Raw genomic sequence first — 19,663 nt, forward strand, 5'->3', positions numbered from 1 at the left:
AAACCCAGAGACCTGCAAATAGACACCAGCCCTTGGAGCAGGGTGGCCACCTGGTCATCTAAGCCCTACACAAACACTCTCTCTCTCTCTCTCTCTCTCTCTCTCTCTCTTCTACCCCTCTCCATCTTCCCCTACCCCTCCCCCTTCCCCTCCCCCTCTCAATGTGGTACTAGAAGTACCTCGAACTTGCTAGTCAAGGACTCTGCTACTTAGCCACCTCCTCGGATCCTAAAAGAATTGTGGGGTGTTTTTGTTTTGATTTTTTTTGTAATGGCTTTCAACACCAGACTACACAATTGGAAAGGATCTCTGACTGTGTCAGGGATCGCCCACCACAGATCTGACCCTCCGGTCTGACCACTCTCACCTTCTTCCCAACCTGAGTCCAGCCCCACTAGTCAACTGTACAGAACTCTGCCTTCAAGTCTGCTGTGATCCTGGCAGAAAGAGTAGCCCCGGGCTGGTATTACACCACAAACCCCAGCCTCCCTTCAACAGGGAACTAGAAGGCACTTTAGAGACTAATGTGCAATCTTGGGCAGCAACCGACAGCCCGTTTTAATTGTTAAAATTAATGCTTTGAGCATTCTAAACGCTCCTTTAAATGCCTAATTTGCAAATAAGAGGCTGCCCTACTGTCCCTGTGTTTTCTGTGTTTTGGGTACTTTAAAACTGTGAGTCTCTTCTATCTGGAGTCCAGGAGCAGAGCTCAGCAAGCCATCTTAAGGGAACAAACAATTCGGAAGGACGCAGTGTTTTCTTTCAAAGGTGTAAAGGATTGGAAGACAGGACCGGCTGAGATGAAAGGGGACTGTCACACACTCTGAAGTCCAGCTGGTCAACCTTAGCCTCTTCTCATTAAGTTTGGGTAAGGAAGGGGGAGGGGCGGCGGGGCAGTCAACCGTGCCTCCGAGACCACAGACCACATTTGCCTACTCGTGTCTGGAGTCAGAGCATCACTTACGAGGAAATGACCCCGGCGAAGGGTCACGTCCAGAGGAGGGATAAAAGGAAAAGCCACAATTCTCCTCACACCGCGGGACACAATGGTTTTAAGAAGGAAATCAAAGCTCGAAACGAAGAGTAGAGGGGGCAGGGGGCAACGCGCTTCCTCTGTCCCCAGCCGGTGCAGGCAGAGTAGCAAACGTGGAAGGCAGAAAGAGAAGCGTGGGTCTCCGGTCAAAAAATTAAAAGCATCCCAGGCCGAGTGCGTGAGTGTCCCGCGCCCCTAGGGAGCGCGACGAAGATGCTCTTTCCCAAAGGGACTGCTCTGCAAGGGGCTGACGAAAGCTTCCCCCACCATCCATCCAAGCAGCGGGCGGACACATGACTTCACCGTTGTAACAGACAAGGGCAGCCACTTGCCAATTGCAATGCCAAAAAAAGAAACCCGGGACAGGGGAGTAGAAGAAGGACAGAAAAGTCTTCCCTAGAGATCACAGCCCTGTGAACAAACTCTGGAGCCAAAGGCTGCCCCTGGGGGCATGGCTCTCCGAGACTGGCCAGCCCCTTGCCGGAGTCGGTGGAAGCAGTACTCACGTAATGTTTAGAGGGGTTCCTCCGCTTCTCCACGTCCACCACGGTGGCATCTTGCACGCAGTAGGCGAGCATCTTCCCCACAAAGCGAGTGGCGCCCCCCGGCGGCTTCACCTTCTCATCCTGGCCGGGTTCCGGCTCCTTCTCCCGTTGCACGGGTCCCTGCGGTTACGCGCCACCCCTGCCCCACGCGCTAGTCGCCACCGAGACTCCCGACGTCCACAGCTGCGACTCCCAGGCAGGCGACTGTCCCGGAGGGCACGAGGGCTCCGTGCACCCCAGGCTGCTCCCGTGGGCCTGCCGCGCGCCCCTTCCCTCCCGCGCCGCCGCGCTCCGCTCGCCTGCCCGCTCTCTCTGCCGCCCGATGGGGCCGGCGGGAACTGGCGGCGCAGAGGAGGGCTGGGGGTGTGTCCCGCCGGCGAGGGTACGGGGCGGGGGCCGGGCCTGCTGTCAGCGCGCCGGGGAGGGGCCGGCGGCGCCCCTGGGCCGCGCTCGGGCTCCTGGGGGCTCGGCGCTGGCCGGCGCTGTGGGCGCAGGAGGCGGAGGCAGGGCGAGCAGAGAAGGGAGGGGAAGGGAAGGGAGGGGAGCGCGGCGAGGGGAAGCGCGGGGAGGGGCTCCGGGCCGGGGGAGGGGCTCGGGCGGACGGCGAGGGGCTGCAACCCTGCCAGGCCTGGAAGGGCTACTCTGCTCAGTCCCCAAACTCAGGGTAGCTTTGGAGGGAGGAGGCTCAGGGAAAGTGAGCCCAGAGCGCCCCCATCCTGGCTTTCGGTCTCCCAGAGGATCTGTGGCCACCTTTCTGTCCCTTGTACCACTGCCATCTCCTCAGATCTCTTTAAGGAAAAGTAGTTTATTACCCGCCTGTTACTGCCTACAGCTCCCTCCAAAAGGAGACGGGGATGGAAAAGAGACCAGCATTAAATCTTTCAAGCCAGCCTTCTTTTGATGAACCACCTGCCCCCCTGCAGGTCACCACGGGTAACTTCTCCCCGGAAATGGGATCTATTGATCTGCTGCTGCCTCCGTCATCGATCAGGGCCTGTGTAACTAAGCTGCGACATAATTTCCCAATGACAAGGTTACAAACACCACTTTAGCCTTAAGTCCGGGCTCCCCGGGGACTCTCCCAGGGCTGGCAACCGGCAAAGGAGCACACAATGGTGGGAAAAATCCACTGTGCTGGGAACCAGATAGTCTTTAGCTCCAGGCTCACGCTTCCTCATCATCACTCCCTCTAGTCTGGAAAGCCGACTTTCCAAGTCTTGAAGCTCAATTTTACTCAATTCAACTTAGCCCCACCACCACCACACACAGAAGAGACACATCGCACTTCATCTTTTTCCCCCCTGTTCTACTTTCAAATATTTAACGGAGTAGGTGTTTTCAAAACGAATCCAATTGTTTCACAATACAGTAATGTTTTGTGTTTTGTGCTTGGGGACTCATGGAAAGCATCCGAAATGTGGGCAAAGGATTTTGGTGACTTTTTTTTTCCTTGGCAGAGCCCTGGGCCGTTCTGAGACTTCTGCATTTTCTTCAGGAAAAGCACTGGCTGAGGGGGCTGAAGAAACGATGGCTTGATGGCTTCGTGTTCAGTTCCCCAATGATTCACAACCACCATCACAGGATCAGACGCCCTCTTCTGACCTCTTTGGGCACCCAGCGTGGTGCATATACATACATACATGTGGGCAAAACACTTAAACACATAACATTTTAAAGAGTGCTGGCTGGGCAAACATGACTACCAGAGTTCAGATTCCTTGGTACTAGGATAAAAGCCAGGTGTAGCCTCGAACCTGTGACTTTAGCACTGTATGAGATGGAGTTATGAAGATTTGGGGGTTTGATGGTCAGCCATCTAGCCACAGAAACAATAAGTTATGGGTTCAGGAGAGATCATGCCTCAAGGAATAAGGTGGATATCAGACATCTTGCACGGAAGCACACACATACACATGTACATAGACACATACACAACTAAGCACACACAAACCAGATGGATGCAGGAGTCTTGACACCAGGCATGGGGCTTCTCTATCTCAGAGAACAGTAATGGAAAACCCTTGCTGGTGCTGGTAGGAGGCAAGAAGAAAGCACTCCTCTGGGGCAGGCAGGGGTATTTGGTTGACAGGGAATGTCGGAGCTGAGTCTGGCTTGGCGAACAAGGCTTCACCCAGAATCTATGCTCAGCCCTGAGCTACCGAAGGTGGGAGGATGCCAGCCCAGCCCCAAGTCATCTCTGATACTGCATCAGCATTTATCGACAAGGCAGAAAGTAGATGATGACTTGTTTACACAAACTTGAGACGAGAGATTCTTGACCTAAGTAAGCATTGCAATGCTGTGTCAGGATGGAAATAAGATATGAGGGCAGGGACCAGAGAGATTGCTCAGTGGTTAAGGGTGCTGACTGCTCTTCTGGAGGTCCTGAGTTCAAGTCCCAGCAACCACACAGTGGCTCACAACCATCTGTAAAGGGATCCGATACCCTCTTCTGGTGTGTCTGAAGAGAGCGACAGTGTACTTATATAAATAAAGTAAATAATAAATCTTTAAGCTATGAGAGCAGAGAAACTAGCACTCAAATAGCACAAGGATAGCCTTTACACAGAGCACAAAAACACCTTGCTGACTGAAACATTTTCTGCCCCCTGCCACCTGTCCCCCACCCCCCACCCCAGTAGGATTGTGTATGCACACTTCACTCCAGCACTCGATGGTTGGCTTTTTGAATGATTGAGAACACAGCAGGCAGTTGTAAATGTGGCAGCTCTTAAGTGCTATACAGAAGAGATGGAGAATGGTCTCAGACCTGCCTTATCCAACCTGGGTTCCCATCCCAGCTCCACCCTAAGCCAGCCTTGTGACCTTGGAGCACTCTGGGGAATCTTTCTAGTTAGTCCCCTTCTAGGCATGTTCGATGATGGTGGATAACTTCTCTGCAGAATGAGGTCTCACCTAGAGGTGTGCAAATTTGAGTGAAATTGGGGCTCCCTCCAGGCCAAGGTGATATCGACTCTGTTACCTCCAACTGCCAGAGGGGGCAACATCTGCCCTCCAGACCCTGGCTGACCCCTGATGGGAACATGCGGGGCTTGATGTGAGAAACCTGCCAGGGTTCACACTTCTTGCTCAGTTTCTCCCCCTGCCCGTCTTACAACTTAGACCTGGCCCTAACGACTAACTTGTGTTTAGGGACATATCCAGAGGACGCTCCTGGCTCCCTGGGTCTGGAATAGAAAGTGAAGTCAATTTCTCAAGAAAGTCGTTTGCTGGCTTGATTTTTTTTCCTTTTCTTCTTCTTCTTCTTCTTCTTCTTCTTCTTCTTCTTCTTCTTCTTCTTCTTCTTCTTCTTCTTCTTCTTCTTCTCCTCCTCCTCCTCCTCCTCCTCCTCCTCCTCCTCCTCTTCCTCCTCTTCTTCCTCTTCCTCCTCCTCCTACTTCTCTCTCTCTCTCTCTCTCTCTCTCTCTCTCTCTCTCTCTCTCTCTCTTGCTCTCTCTGTCTCTCTTTTAAACAACACACATTTATTTAATTCGTGTATGTGTTTTATCTGCCTCTGTGTCTGCGTATCACATGAGTGCACAGGAAGGCCAAAGATCATCGAACCCCTGGGACTTTGGTTATACACAGTTGTGAGTTGCCATGTGAATGCTGGGATTCAAACCTGGGTCCCCTGGAAGAGCAGCTAGCACTCCTACGTGCTGGCCCATCTCTCTAACCCTCCGACAAGGCCTCACTATGTAGCCCTGGATCTCCTAGACCTCACCCTGTAGATCAGACTAACCTCAAACTCACAGAGCCCCACCTGCCTCAGGCTCCCCATTGCTGGAATTAAAGGTATGCACCACCATACCCAGCTGGTAAAATGGTACAGCCCTTGATGCTAGTACTTGGGAGGGGTACAGACAGAAGGATCAAGAGTTCAAGGCTAGGGCTGGAGAGATGGCTCAGCAGTTAAGAGCACCCGACTGCTCTTCCAGAGGTCATGAGTTCAATTCCCAGCAACCACATGGTGGCTCACAACCATCTGTAAAGAGATCCGATGCCCTCTTCTGGTGTGTCTGAAGACAGCTACAGTGTACTTATATATAATAAATAAATAAATAAATCTTTAAAAAAAAAAAAGAGTTCAAGGCTAGACTTAGCTACATGAGAGACACATGGAAACACATGCATTCATTCATGGGCACACACACTGACAGTTTGTTTTTTTAACTAAAATATTTTTCATTGGGAATATTCATTGTATATGGTCCTATGTTACACAAGGACATTCTTATACAAATATGTATTAGACATTAAGTGTGTTACCCCCTATAATCCCTGACCTCTTTGTCCCCCTAGACCAGTGGTTCTCAACCTTCCTAATACCATGCCTCTTTAATACAGTTTTTCATGTTGTGACCCCCAACCATAAAATTATTATTGCTGGGGCTGGGGATTTAGCTCAGTGGTAGAGCGCTTGCCTAGGAAGCGCAAGGCCCTGGGTTCGGTCCCCAGCTCCGAAAAAAAGAACTAAAAAAAAAAAAAAAGAAATATAAAAAAAAATTATTATTGCTGCTTCATAACTGTGATTTTGCTACTGTTATGAATTGTAAATATCTGATAAGCAAGATATCTGATATACGACCCACAGGTTGAGAGCCACTGCCCCAGACAGTTCTAGTTCCATGTCATGTAGACATATGTGTATGTGCGTGTGATTTTATATACCTATATAAGATCTAGAAATCACCTATGAGGAAAAGCACAGATGTCTGTCTTAATGAGACTGACTCAACTTGTTTGTCAAAACGAGCTCCAGGTGCCGCCATCTTCCTGCAAGTAGCATGAGTCTTGTCTCTGGATCATTCTCCTGCATAGGCATCTGCTTTCTTTGCTCCTTCCTTTGACGCTGGATACATAAGTTGCTTTAATAAACTAGCTTCTGTGAAGAAGGCTACAGTACACATAGGTGTGTACCACCTCTGTGAAGTTGCTTGGAGTCCTCTGGGTGACTACCCAGAAATGGAGTATAGCTCAGTTGCACTAAACAGTCTAGTTTTAGTTGGGTTTTTTTTTTTTTTTTTTTTTTGGTTCTTTTTTCCGGAGCTGGGGATCGAACCCAGGGCCTTGCGCTTCCTAGGCGAGCGCTCTGCCACTGAGCCACATCCCCAGCCCCCAGTTTTAGTTTTTTGAGGAACTTCCATGCTGGTGTCTACAGTGGCTACACTACAGTGGCTGTCCCTGCCATCGGTGTATGTGGTTGCCCTTCATAGGCTTCTGCTTTCTCGGTTGCTGGACATGGAAAAAGACAGGGCACCAGAGCTTCTCTCTTGGCACGGCCCCACGGCTAATTGCAGACCTGATAACAAGGTGTGGCCACTTGCCGAGCCATCAGCTGGTGAAAGTCACCTCTTCCTGATGTCCCACACAGAACCTTCCCCCGGCAGGACTCCGTCTGCTGCTTCACACGGTGCTATGAAGGGCCTCAGACTCCTGCTCTAAAAATTATTATGCAGATTTTTTTTTTGATAGAACCACTTGGAATTCTAGCCTCAGAAAATGACCAGGCTCCCAGAATACCAGAAGGAAATCTGGTAGCTTGAACAACCAAAGAAGCCAAAAACACAATTAGATTCATAGAGGGGAAAAATATTATTCTGTAACTCTAGGCTGCATCCCTAACCCTGCCCAGACATCTGGTCCCCAGACTAGTGCGTTCCGTTTCAAGGCCTTCAGAAATGAAGATGCGGATGATCCCATGGTGTCTGATCTCAGCTACTCAACGGTATTGGCTAAGCTAGAGTTATCTGAAGGGAGGGAAGAGCTGACAGTGAGGAACTTCCTTAATTAGTGACTGATGGTGAGGCCCAGCCCTTTGTGAGTGATACCATCCCTGGGCTGGTGGTTTTGGGTTCCTTAAGGAAATGGGCCAAGCAAGCCATGGAGAGCAAGCCAGTAAGCAGCACCGCTCCATGGCCTCTGCATCAGCTCCTGCCTCCAGGTTCCTGTCCTGTTAGAGTTTCAGTACTGACTTCCTTTAGTGATGGTCAGTGATGTGGAAGTGTAAGCCCCAGTGGGTCTCCTCCCCAAGTGGCTTTTGGACATGGTGTTTCACCACGGTGGTAGTAACCCTAACTAACACGGGCAAATGAATGCCCAGTGTCCTCTCGGTATGAAAGATTATTCTGTATACTTCTATTTTAACCACAAACAACCTTACATTTTCATTTTCACAATTCCCCTGGATTTTTCCAGAAGCCAGCAAACCCTGACTTGGCCACTAAATGACAAATGAAAAGAGAGAGAGAAAGAGAGAGAGAGAGAGAGAGAGAGAGAGAGAGAGAGAGAGATCCACTGGGGAATTTTAAGGAAATATTTATTTTATGTATATGAGCACACTGTCTCTATCTTCAGACACACCAGCAGAGGGCATCGGATCCCTTTACAGATGGCTGTGAGCCACCACGTGGTTGCTGGGAATTGAACTCAGGACCTCTGGAAGAACAGTCGGTGCTCTTAACCGCTGAGCCATCTCTCCAGCCCTCACTGGGGAATTTTAAAGGCATTTTTTTTCCTTTTTAAAAAAATATAGCCTGAGGTTACAAATTTTTAAAAAAAGTTTAACTTTGACTCCACCCCCATTCATTTTCTTTCATTTCTCTATTCAGAAATATTTTTGAAATCGCTGTTGTTTGTCCTGTCTGAACCCATGAGTTTGTTCGTTTTCAAGTAAAAGATTTGAGACTCTCAAGGGCAAGTCTGACTTCAGCATAAGCCCCACCCCCTATAAAGCAGAAGCTCTCCCCAAAGCTGGCTTATTTCTTACCCAATAGGTAACAAAGGCAGAGAAAGGCTTAGCATCGGACCTGGTCTGGCTGAGATCTGGGTTGTCATCAGGAACTAATCTGCCAGAGGTGTGTGATCAACCTGATTAATCGACCTGGTTTATCTTCCTTCCGGAAATAGTCACGGGGTGTGTCTTTGTTAGGACTCAGGTTTACGCTGGGTGGAGTTGTCTAACGGAGGACGGGGTGGGACTTGGTTTTAGTTAGGGTATTATTGGTGTGAAGAGATACTCTGAACCATGGCAGCTTCTGTAAAGGAAAACATTTCGCTGGGACTGGTTTGCAGCTCAGAGGTTCAGTCCCTTATCATCATGGTGGGGAAGCATGGCAGCATCCAGGCACACATGGTACTGGAGAGCGAGCCGACAGTTCTACGTCGTCGGGATAGACAGGCAGCAGGAAGAGATGACCTGAGCATGGTTTGAGCATCTGAGACCTCAAAGCTTGCCCCCACAGTGACACACTGCCTCTAACAAGGCCACACCTCATCGTGCCACTCCCTATGCTCTGGGTCTGCAGGGGGCATTTTTATTGAAACCACCACAGACTCTGTATGTATTTACAACATATAATAGCAGTTTCTCATGGAGTCACAGACACCTGGACATCTTGAATAAAGAGGCAAATCTTTGAGAATACAAGCACGATCTCTTGTCTCCATTTAGTGCTGTGTGCCTGTTTTATCCCCTCCCCGCACTGTGTGCATGTGTTCCTGTGATCCTCCCCTTTCGCCTTCCAAGTGAGGACTGCTGTATTACACCAGGCTTCTTGTTTTACTTTCTGACTGCTGACTTTTGTTTTTCTGCTTCTTTACAGAGGGGTGGGAAACTTCCTCTCCACCGGCATCCGCCAACCCCTCATCCGGATACATCCAAGGCTCATGGCTTGCCCCAGGAGTCCAGTTCCACGTTTACTATGAAGGAAGAAGCTGATTGGCTCAGGTTGGGTCATGTGTTCATCCTGACACAAGCAAGTATCATTGGGTTGAGTTAGGTAGAAGAAACTTTACCAGAAGCAAACTAATTAGAGAATTAGAGGAAAGAGGTTCATATATCCCAAATACAGCTACTAAATTGCTGTTCACCTTTTAGAGGGCTTCTTTAACCAGTTAATTAATCTTTTTTTGCATTTGTTTATTGAGGTGGGGCATGGCGGTAAGAGGACAGCTTGTGGGAGTCAGTTCTCTCCCACCCTGTGGTATTGGGATGGAAATTAGGTCAGCTGGCTTGACCTAGTGCATCTACATTTACTCAGCCATCTCCCCGGCCTGATAATTTATTTATCCACTAAAAAGTTTTGTTAAGTTACCAACACAAGACACCCACTCTACTAGGAACTGGGGCAGCAGTCAGAGGCAAATTGTCATTTAAGAACTGTATGGCTGGGGGCTGGAGAGATGGCTCAGCGGTTAAGAGCACTGACTGCTCTTCCAGAGGTCCTGAGTTCAAATCCCAGCAACCACATGGTGGCTCACAACCATCTGTAATGAGATCTGGTGCCCTCTTCTGGTGTGTCTGAACAGCTACAGTGTACTTATATATAATAAATAAATAAATCTTAAAAAAAAATAATTGTATGGCTTTGTAAAAGACAAGCATTGTTCAAAAGTATCCTAGAAGGAGGCTGGAGAGATGGCTCAGTGGTACAAGAGTACAAGCCACTCTTCCAGAGGACCCAGGTTCAATTCCCAGCACTCATGTGGTGGCTCACATCCATCTCCAGCCCCAGGGGATTACAATATCCTCTTCTGGCATCAGTGGGCACCAACGAAGGCCAGACATTCAGATGCACATTACAAAGTCATAAAAATAAATACAAAATTATAATAGCGGCAAACGTTGTTTAAGCAGAACCAACGTATTCCAATGTGTAATCTCTCAGGGTGAGAATGGAAAGTTCTACATCTTAAAAGATCTAAGATGTAAACTAAGCCCCCCCCATCCCACAATGCACATTTGCAGAATGAAAGATAGATGGGTTGTTTCTCAGCACAGGTGCCTGGCTGGCGGGGAGGGATCTGAGGTTTTTCAGGTCACCCAGCTTGGACTTCAATCATGGTCTTCATGAAGAATCCAGGGAACTGTACCTGCAGAACGGCCTGTTTGGTGGGGACCTCGGGAATCATGGTGATAAGGACAATCGCAGCTCTTGGTCATGGTGTCCAATCATGGTTTCACACTTATAAAGTCCTGAAAGATGTTTTTTTTTGGGGGGGGGGGTGTTAATGATGCTTTCGTTTTTAGATCATTATTTTTACTTTTCTAGAAATCAAATGTTTCCTACCTTTTTGGATATATTTCCATCATTCCCTGCCGTGTGTGTGTGTGTGTGTGTGTGTGTGTGTGTGTGTGTGTGTGTGTGTCTGTGTCTGTGTCTGTATCTGTGTCAGTCAGTCAGCCTGTCTGTCCGTCTGCCTCTCTCTTCCTCTGAGAGTAGTCAGTTTTCTGGTTCACTATCTTATTGAGAGGCATTTTAGCCCATGGATGTTCTTAAAATAAATTTGTCCTTCCAAGGAACCAGCGGCAGGCTGTACTCTTCTGCATACTGGCCTTGCAACTGGAGTGCTGCTGCTGACTAAAAGGCTGTCACAGGCAGGGGCAGGGCTGGTCGCCCGGCACACTGTGCAAGTGCCAAGAGTCCTGTGCATGATGGGGAGCTGTAGGGGAGGGGTGTGTGTGCTGCTTACCAAGTCCCACCGTGCGTCCTGCTAGAAACTGTAGTGGGAAAGTGCTCGTATCTTTTTTTTTTTTTTTTTGGTTCTTTTTTTCGGAGCTGGGGACTGAACCCAGGGCCTTGCGCTTCCTAGGTAAGCGCTCTATCACTGAGCTAAATCCCCAGCCCCAAGTGCTCGTATCTTTAATCTCACAAATGGAGTGCCATTCCCTCGTGGAGCTCAGTCTGGCTGGCAATAAATTATGCAACGGAAAACGATTACATTCGGGCCCTTTTAGCTTGCTACTCTGAGTGTCTGTTCAGCATTCGTTAAAGGCTACGAGAAATAAGTTTTCTGTTAAGTGCGTGCCTCCTTCTTTACACCCACTTGATGCTGGCCTTCGTGGTGAGAACTGGAGTGCTCACACCCACAGGCCCTTGGAAAAACCCCATTCTTTTAAGCCAAGATGGTTGGCCGTTTGTCTATGTTGTCTAGTACAACTGAAGTGACCTGTCCAGGAGTTTAGGAGCAAAATGGAAATTTTTCACCATAGAGAGCCAGGAAACCCTGCAGAAAACTTTGAAAGAAAGCAGTGATATCGATAAAACATCCAGATGCCGATTTCTAGGACAAGAAAGATGGCCTGGGCTTGATTAAATGCTACACACTCCCAGCGCTAAGCGTAGCATCTAACATACAGCAAATCTGAACTAAGGCGTCCCATGACTCTTAGGCAGAGTATTTTTTTTAAAGTGAAGAGAACGTTGTCAATTGAAACATAACTTCCAGAGTTCTGATTTTCTCATTGACTTACATATTTTAAAAAAACCACACAATTAATAGGCTTTGGATGCTATAAGGAAACAAGAGATTCTCTTGGTCTCTTCTAAAATCTATGAAGTACTAATATACATGTCACTTGTGACATAAGAGTGCATATGTGGGGAGCTGACCCACCTGCTGTTGTCTTTCCAGCCCAAAAGAGATCCCACACACTTCGTCGAATGGCCCCGCTACATCAGGCTGCAGCAGCAAAGAGCCACCCTCTATAAGCGGCTCAAAGTTACCTCCTGCCATCAACCAGCTCACCCAGGCCCTAGACAGGCAAACAGCGACTCAGCTGCTTAAGCTCGCCCACAAGTACAGACCAGAGACAAAGCAGGAGAAGAAGCAGAGGCTGCTGGCCCGTGCTGAGAAGAAAGCTGCTGACAAGGGGGACGTCCCAACTGAGAGACCACCTGTCCTCCCAGCAGGGGTCAACACAGTCACCACCTTGGTGGAGAACAAGAAGGCTCAGCTGGTGGTGACTGCCCATGATGTAGACCCCATTGAGCTGGTGGTTTTCCTGCCTGCCCTGTGTTGAAAGATGGGGGTGCCCTACTGCATCATCACGGGAAAGGCCAGGCTGGAGCGCCTGGTCCACAGGGAGACGTGCACCACTGTTACCTTCACACAGGTGAACTCGGAAGACAAGGGTGCTCTGGCTAAGCTGGTAGAAGCTATTAGGACCAATTATAATGACAGATAGGAAGAGATCCACCGCCACTGGGGAGGCAGCGTCCTGGGTCCTAAGCCTGTGGCTGGCGTTGCTAAGCTGGAAAAGGCAAAGGCTAAAGAACTTGCCAGTTGGGCTGGAGCAATGGCTCAGTGGTTAAGAGCACTGACTGCTCTTCCGGAGGTCCTGAGTTCAATTCCCAGCAACCACATGGTGGCTCACAACCATCTCTAATAGGATCCGATGTCCTCTTCAGCTGTGTCTGAAGACAGCTACAGTGTACTCATATACATAAAATAAATAAATAAAAAAAAAGAACTTGCCAGTTAATTGGGTTAAATGTATGCTAAGTTTCCTATACATATATATATAATTACAAAATTTAAAGAAAAAGAAAGGGTGAGGAAAACCAAGGGCCTTGTCCTGGGTAGAAATGCAGTATTATTTCTCCATCATATGCCTGTACTGTGGAGGACCCAGCAAGCTCACGCCAAGGAACAGACCCAAGAGAAGTTAGTGCAAGCGTCCACATGAATCGTGTTGAAGTGTTTATGTCAGCATTATTCGCAATTACCCAAACTAAAAGTGTGCTACCGTTCATCGATGATGAGTGCATCCATAAGTAATGTTACGGTGGCCCGAGAGAGGACTGCATGTCATCAACAAAGGACAACTCCAGCCTTCTACAGTGAGACGGATGAAACCCACGGGCATGCCACTGAGGGGCAAAGACTCAGAGGGAATACAGCACACGAGTCCATTTATATAAAGTTCAAAGCACGAGGCTGGGATATGGCTCAGTTGGGAGAGTGCTTGCCTAGTATGCACAGAGCTCTGGGTTCGGTTTCCAGCACCGGGTGAAACTGTCCATGGTGACCCACTTCTGCGGGCTCCGGCCCTCTGGAGGTGGAAGTAGGAAGAAGAACAGAAGTTTGTTGCAGCTGACGATACTTGAGATCCCATTTCTAAATAAGTAAGTACTAAGTTCAAATTAGACAAAATTAGACTTATGGTACCGGAGGTCAAAAGAGCAGTTGCTGACGAGAGGACTGCACTGGGAGGGGGCTGGTTGATAGGGTGCAGTTGGTTCCAAGTGCCTCCATGCTTGCCCCAAATAGCGCTTCCGAGCTGCTTACTGGAGCTGTGGGTTGAGGGTGTGGATGTTACACCTCAGCCAAAAGAGACTGAATCAGCCCGGAGGAAGCCCCGGGTAGATGCTACTGGGTAAAGGCAATGTGAGAAGGGACTGGAGAGATGGCTCAGTGTGTAAGAGAGCTTGCTGTATAAGCCTGAGGACCTGAGTTTGAACCCCTGTGCCCACATCAAAAGCTGGCGTGTGGTTATGCATGTAACCTGTAATCTCAGAGCTGTGGAGAGTGGAGACAGGAGGACCTCTGGGTTCTGGCTGCCTCCCTAGCTCCAGGATCAGAGGGAGAATTTGTCATGAAAAAATAGATCAGAGTGTGTGATAGAGTTGGATACAGAGTCCTCTAGCCTCTGAGAGTGTGCACATAGACATCATCCTTACGTATGTGCACACACACAATTTGAAAAGATATATACATTATGCAAAACACGATATATGATATGCATATATTTAGAGAACAATTTATCTGCAATGAAACCTTTTTCTTCTCAAGATGGCCTTTAACTTGTGACCTTCTTGCCTCTGCCACCAAGTGGTAGGATTCTAAGTGTGCTTTGGCACACCCAACCACACACTGAAAAAATAGTGGTTACTCTTGTGCGAGAAAGAGAACTTGGGAATCCTGTAATTGTAGGACTTCTGTTTTGTTTGCTCTTGTTTTATTTTTAATTTTTTTTGAGAGAAGGTTTCATGCACCCCAGGACTGGTGTCAAACTCAAAATCATACAGCTAAGGACGAATCTGGACCTCTGGTCCTCCTGTCTCTGCCTCTGGGGCACTGGGATTGGAGGCTTGTGACATCATGCTGCCTTAAGCTGTCTTAAAGATTTTCAGGTCTATGTGCTACCGGGGCCTCACGCACGTGGGACAAGCACTCCAAAAACTGAACGACACCCCCAGATTCTGCAATTGTAGCATTCTGTGGTTTTTCCGAAAGTAATTGAAATCTGGCGGGGTGGGATGGGATGGCGGCAAACATAATCGTAACCCCAACACTTGGGGAAGCTGAGGCAGAAGGATTGCTGCAAGTTGATGGTATATCTGTGCTACGTAGTAAATTTGGGCTTCAAGGCTATCCTGGGCTACATAGCAACATTTTGCATCAAAGAGAGAAAAAAGAATGTGATAAACTTTTAATATTTGTCAAAAGTGGGTTATGAGTTTTATAGCATATATAATTCAGGGTTTCTCTCCTGTATTGTTCTTTGTACTATGAAGTGTTTGAAATATTCATGGCTCTAAATCATTTATTATAAGCTAAGTCAGAAAGCCAGTGGGGACAATGAGCTTTAATGAGTGCAGAAACCAGAGTTGGTGGCTGTGGAGGACAGTTCTGCTCAGTCATGCCAGGAACCCATCGGCATGTTTTGCTCCAAGTGTGCCACATCTAGCAACTTGGTTCCACAAAGTCCTTGCAAATAAATTTATAAGTGACTTGCTTTACCGTCCTCTGACGTTTTACAATGAAGTTTTTCCAGAAGTTTGAAAAAAAAAAAAAAGAGATACTTCTCTTTGAAGTTATATCTAACAGCTGACCCATTCTAAAGTTGGTTCCAGGGTGTGGGGGTCAGTGAAGGGCTTCACTGTCTCTTTGGTTAGCAAAACACCCTCAGATATAGTAGAAACAAACTTACGAGGTAGTCTATGAAGCCTGTTTAAAAAAAATGAGGTATTTCTTAGGTATGGTGGTGCAGGTCTATAATCCCACCAGCACTTCGGGGGTTGAGGCAAGAGGATCAAAGGGTTTGAGACCAGCCTGGGACAGAGGGTGAGCTCTTGCCTCAAAGCAAGCAAGCAAGCAACACCACATCAGGCAGCCTGCCTCGTGAGTGAGTTCGTGTGATTAGGAGCTTTGCATATGCTACGTGAGTGATCTACCACTGAGGTAAGTCGCTAACATTTGAGTTTTTTTTTTTTTTTTTAAGAATTAGGGGCTGGGGATTTAGCTCAGTGGTAGAGCGCTTACCTAGGAAGCGCAAGGCCCTGGGTTCGGTCCCCAGCTCCGAAAAAAAAGAACCAAAAAAAAAAAAAAAAAAAAAGAATTATTTATTTATTTCAGGTATAGGATACACTGTAGCTGTCTTCAGACACACCAGAAGAGGGGCATGGAATCCCATTACAGATGGTTGTGAGCCACCATGTGGTTGCTGGTAATTGAACTCAGGACCTCTGGAAGAGCAGCCAGTGCTCTTAACCGCTAAGCCATCTCTCCAGCCCACATTTGAGGTTCTTAATGTGTCAGATATCTTGCAAAAGTGCACATTTGGATTTTCAACACACCTCAAACTTTTGTTTTATTTAATTATCATGTCTTTGTGACTCTGAGACTGTGTCAGGTCAGCACAAAGAGTCCAGAACCACTCAGTCCCCTCCTCTCAGTGTCTGGGTTCTGGGAATCGAACTCAAGCTTTTCTATCTCCTGAGCCGTCTTGTTGGTCCGATGACTATTTTTATGCTTACTTATTTGTTGGTTTTGTTTGGGTGGTTTTGAGTCTACATAGTCCTGGCCATGCTAGAACTCGCTCAGTAGACTAACCAGGCTGGATTCACTCGCCTCTGCCTTCTGAGTGCTGGGGTTAAAGGCGTGCACTACACAACCAGCCACGATTACTATATTTTTATATAAAGTCCAGACAGCTAATATAACTAAATGCAGTATGACTTCGGCCTGCTCGGGTTTATAAAATTTTCAGTGGGAACAACCAAATTCGAACTGAATCCACTTAAGGAAAATAAATATTTAGCCAACCACACGGTTGAGAGTAGCTATTGTGTTTTTCTCCCGTGAAATGTTAACAGCGGTGCTTCAGTCGGTCTGAAGAGTTAGAAGCTAATTCTGGATCTCCGTGCTGAGTCTTATACTACACCCCAAAGCTGGAAACTCCGCAGTGTGAAGAGTGCACCCCAACGCTGATGCGCTGACCCCAGCGCCCCCAAGACGCTGCCGCAGGAGAGTGGCTGGCACTTACTGTGTGGTCACAGCGCAGTACAGACCAGCAAGTAGCACACGTCACTATGTCTTCTCCATTTGAACATCACCGCTACGTTTTCCCAATGCTCCGATTTGAAAATGACCCCCTGACTTTTCTGAATACAAGAGGACAGAGGAGGGCAACGTAGGGGGATGCGCGCTCTGCGTCCCGAGAGCCCCGATTTGATGTCTGTTTCGTCATTATTCTTCACGCCCTGTTCCTGTTAAACGGAGACGTCGACGTTTACTTTATGGCGTCACTGGCAGGCGATCATGAGATACTCGCGTAAAGTGGTCAGCATGGTGCAGGCACACGGTAACCCTTGGTAAATGTTAGTCATTCTTCCTAAACAACCAACCCTTATTTTTACTTAAGTAAGGCAGAGGTAGGCAGATCTCTGTGAGTTTGAGGCAAACATCATCTGCACACTGAGTTCCAGAACTATAGGGTGTCTCAGAGGAGGAAAGGCACAGAACCCACTGACGGGGTAGACTGGACCCCTGTCCTCTGGAAATGTGAGTTTCTGGAGAAAGCCAGCATCTGTCATCCTCCCTGGGCTGAGTCACTGTAGCATGATGGTTCCTCTTCCTTCCAGAGCAGCTACTCAGCGCTCCGGCTGCCCTGTCATCAGTAGATTCTGGTTTACAGCCCCGCGCCTCCAGCCTTCTCCTGAATGGAATGTTCTCCTTCCCGTGCAGCGTGCTCTTCAGAAGCATCACGGAAAGGGCATTTTCTTCACCAGGCTTCTTTGTGTATGTTGTTTTCAAAGGCATCGAGTGGCCCTTCTTCCCCGGGTGGAAGCAGGTCGCTTTCATGCTCCACTGTGTCTAGTGTTGCAATGGCGTCACAACTCGGCAGGATCCATAAAACTCGTCTGCAAAATCCTCTACCTGAAACACATTAAGGACTCGGCCAACTTTCATTAGCATAAAAGCGATTCCTCCATACGATGAAGTATTATCTTCCTCGTCTTTCCTCATGGGAGCATCTCTGACACGCTGCGTTATCGGCTGTTGACACCGCGGCTGGTATGGGGAACCAGTGGGATATTGATGAAATACATTATACACCCTCAGAATTTCATTTTCTTTAATTTACCTATTTACTCCTGCTTTTCGGTTTGTTCTGAGCTATCGTCACATATTTACCAATTGTCCTTGAACTTGCTAGGTAGCCAAGGTTGACCTTGAACTCCTGATTCTCTGGTCTCCACTTCTCAAGTACTAAGATTACTCACATGTGCTGTGTCCAGCTGAATTTCTCCTTAAACGCCTCGTTTTTCATCAGTGAAGGGGAGTTATCTAAGTCTGCTTGGAGAAATGACTACATTAATATACATTAGCTCTTCCGGCAGCCACAGCTCATGGCTACAGTAGTAGACCAGCAGCACCTCCATAAAGAGTATGGCATCCAAAACAGCTCTGGTAGGGCTTATGAGCAATGGAGAGTGCATCAGCTCTGAGGTGACCAATACGTCCCCATTTGGAATGATCACACATTCAGATATGACTGTGCTTGTCTATGTTTTAACACAGCTCAAATATGCTCAGTTTTGAAAACTGAATCTTTACAAAATAATATGCAACAAAATCCAGTTTACAGAAAGAGATTTATCAGATGAGTATCAGGCATTGCCCATTACACGTCAGCTCATCCCAGAGGCCTGCAGCTTCCGTGGACTATGGAATTTCCTTGCACAGGAGAGGCTTGAGGGCTGGAGAGAGAGCTCAGTGGTTAAGAGCACCTGCTCTTGCAGAAGGCCTGAGTTCAGTTTCTGGCACCCAAATGACCTAGAAACAAAGCAAGCCCTTGTTTGGGAGTTTTTCCAGAAGCTATGGCCCCTAGAAGCACCTACAAGTGCAGGACTGGAGTTGGCGGATACATTCCACACCATCCTGGTCCCTTGGTAGGGCAATTGTGAGGCATGCATGTTCTACACTGTCTTTGAGAAAGTACCAGGAGTGGGGTTGGACTCAAAGTGCTCTCATCAGCCCAACCTCACTGACTCTTTCCTTTTCACATCCTCCCTCCCCATGTCCTTACCATGCTGCTCTACGGTGTTACCTCAAAGTCATCCACATCCACATCACTGACATGAGACTGCTGAGCCCTAATTAACATACACAGGAAGCAGGAGGAGCCACACCCAATTGTAGTGGCACAGCGGTACAAACTGAAATGTCTGTTCAGATCACAATACTTCTCTCACACATGTGTTCTTGCAGAAGTGTTTTCTTCACCAGTGAGACCCGCCTCCCCTACCACAATGATTGCTTGGAGTTGAACATCTGATCCAAGTCACTGAAATCTTTACCCTTGCTATAGTGGTTGGTTGACGGAGACTAACTCACATTGAGCTAACGAAACTTCTCCATTATGACTTTTTAACTGGTGCTATGGGAAGAAAAAGCTGTGAACCTGTACCCAGCCAGGTCTCAGCACACATGGGGTCCTGTTCCCATTGAGTGCTGGCTTGTTTTATGTCAACTTGACACAGGCTAGAGTCATTTGAGAGGTAGGAGCCTCAAGTGAAAAAATGTCCCCATGTGATCAGGCTGTAGGCAAGCCTTGAGGGCATTTTTAAAATTAGTGATTGTGGGTGGAGCCATTCTCTGGGCTGGTGGTTCTGGGTTCTATAAGAAAGCAGGCTGAGCAAGCCATGGGGAGCAAGCCAGTAAGCAGCACCCCTCTATGGCCTCTGCATGAGCTTCTGCCTCCAGATTCTTGCCCTGTTTGAGCTCCTGCCCTAACTTCCTTCAATGATGGACTATGATGTAGAAGTGTAAGCCAAATAAACCCTTTCCTCCCCAACTTGCTTTTGGCCACGGTGTTTTATCACAGCAACAGCGACCCTGACTAAGACACAGGGAGAGGAAGACAGGTGACAAAGACATCCCCATGGGATTGAATCCCTAGGGACAGTCCACTCTAATCCAACTCATCTTTGTTCCTCACTGCAGTTTAGGGTGATAGTTTTCCCCAGTTAAAGTGATGACAAGGTAATTAAAGTACTACAGTGAATGGCATACT

General features: G+C 47.9%; 1 protein-coding gene and 1 pseudogene across 4 annotated transcripts in view; one reads left to right on the top strand and one right to left on the bottom strand.

Moving 5' to 3' along the window:
• Positions 1-2,064, bottom strand: part of Sh3pxd2a (SH3 and PX domains 2A) — a 206,258-nt gene extending 204,194 nt beyond the window's left edge. For 3 of the 4 annotated variants that reach the window (NM_001415946.2, NM_001107606.3, XM_087564690.1), the window contains 1 exon segment: positions 1,540-1,918. In NM_001415946.2, coding sequence (NP_001402875.1) covers positions 1,540-1,611 — 72 coding nt within the window. In that variant the 5' untranslated portion in view covers positions 1,612-1,918. 4 annotated transcript variants of the gene reach the window in all.
• On the top strand, positions 1,901-16,583 carry LOC148007921 (large ribosomal subunit protein eL8-like; annotated as a pseudogene).
• Positions 16,584-19,663: the final 3,080 nt, after the last annotated feature.

The sequence above is a fragment of the Rattus norvegicus genome, chromosome 1 (assembly GCF_021556685.1).
Source record: "Rattus norvegicus strain SHRSP/BbbUtx chromosome 1, alternate assembly SHRSP_T2T, whole genome shotgun sequence".
Taxonomy (NCBI): domain Eukaryota; kingdom Metazoa; phylum Chordata; class Mammalia; order Rodentia; family Muridae; genus Rattus; species Rattus norvegicus.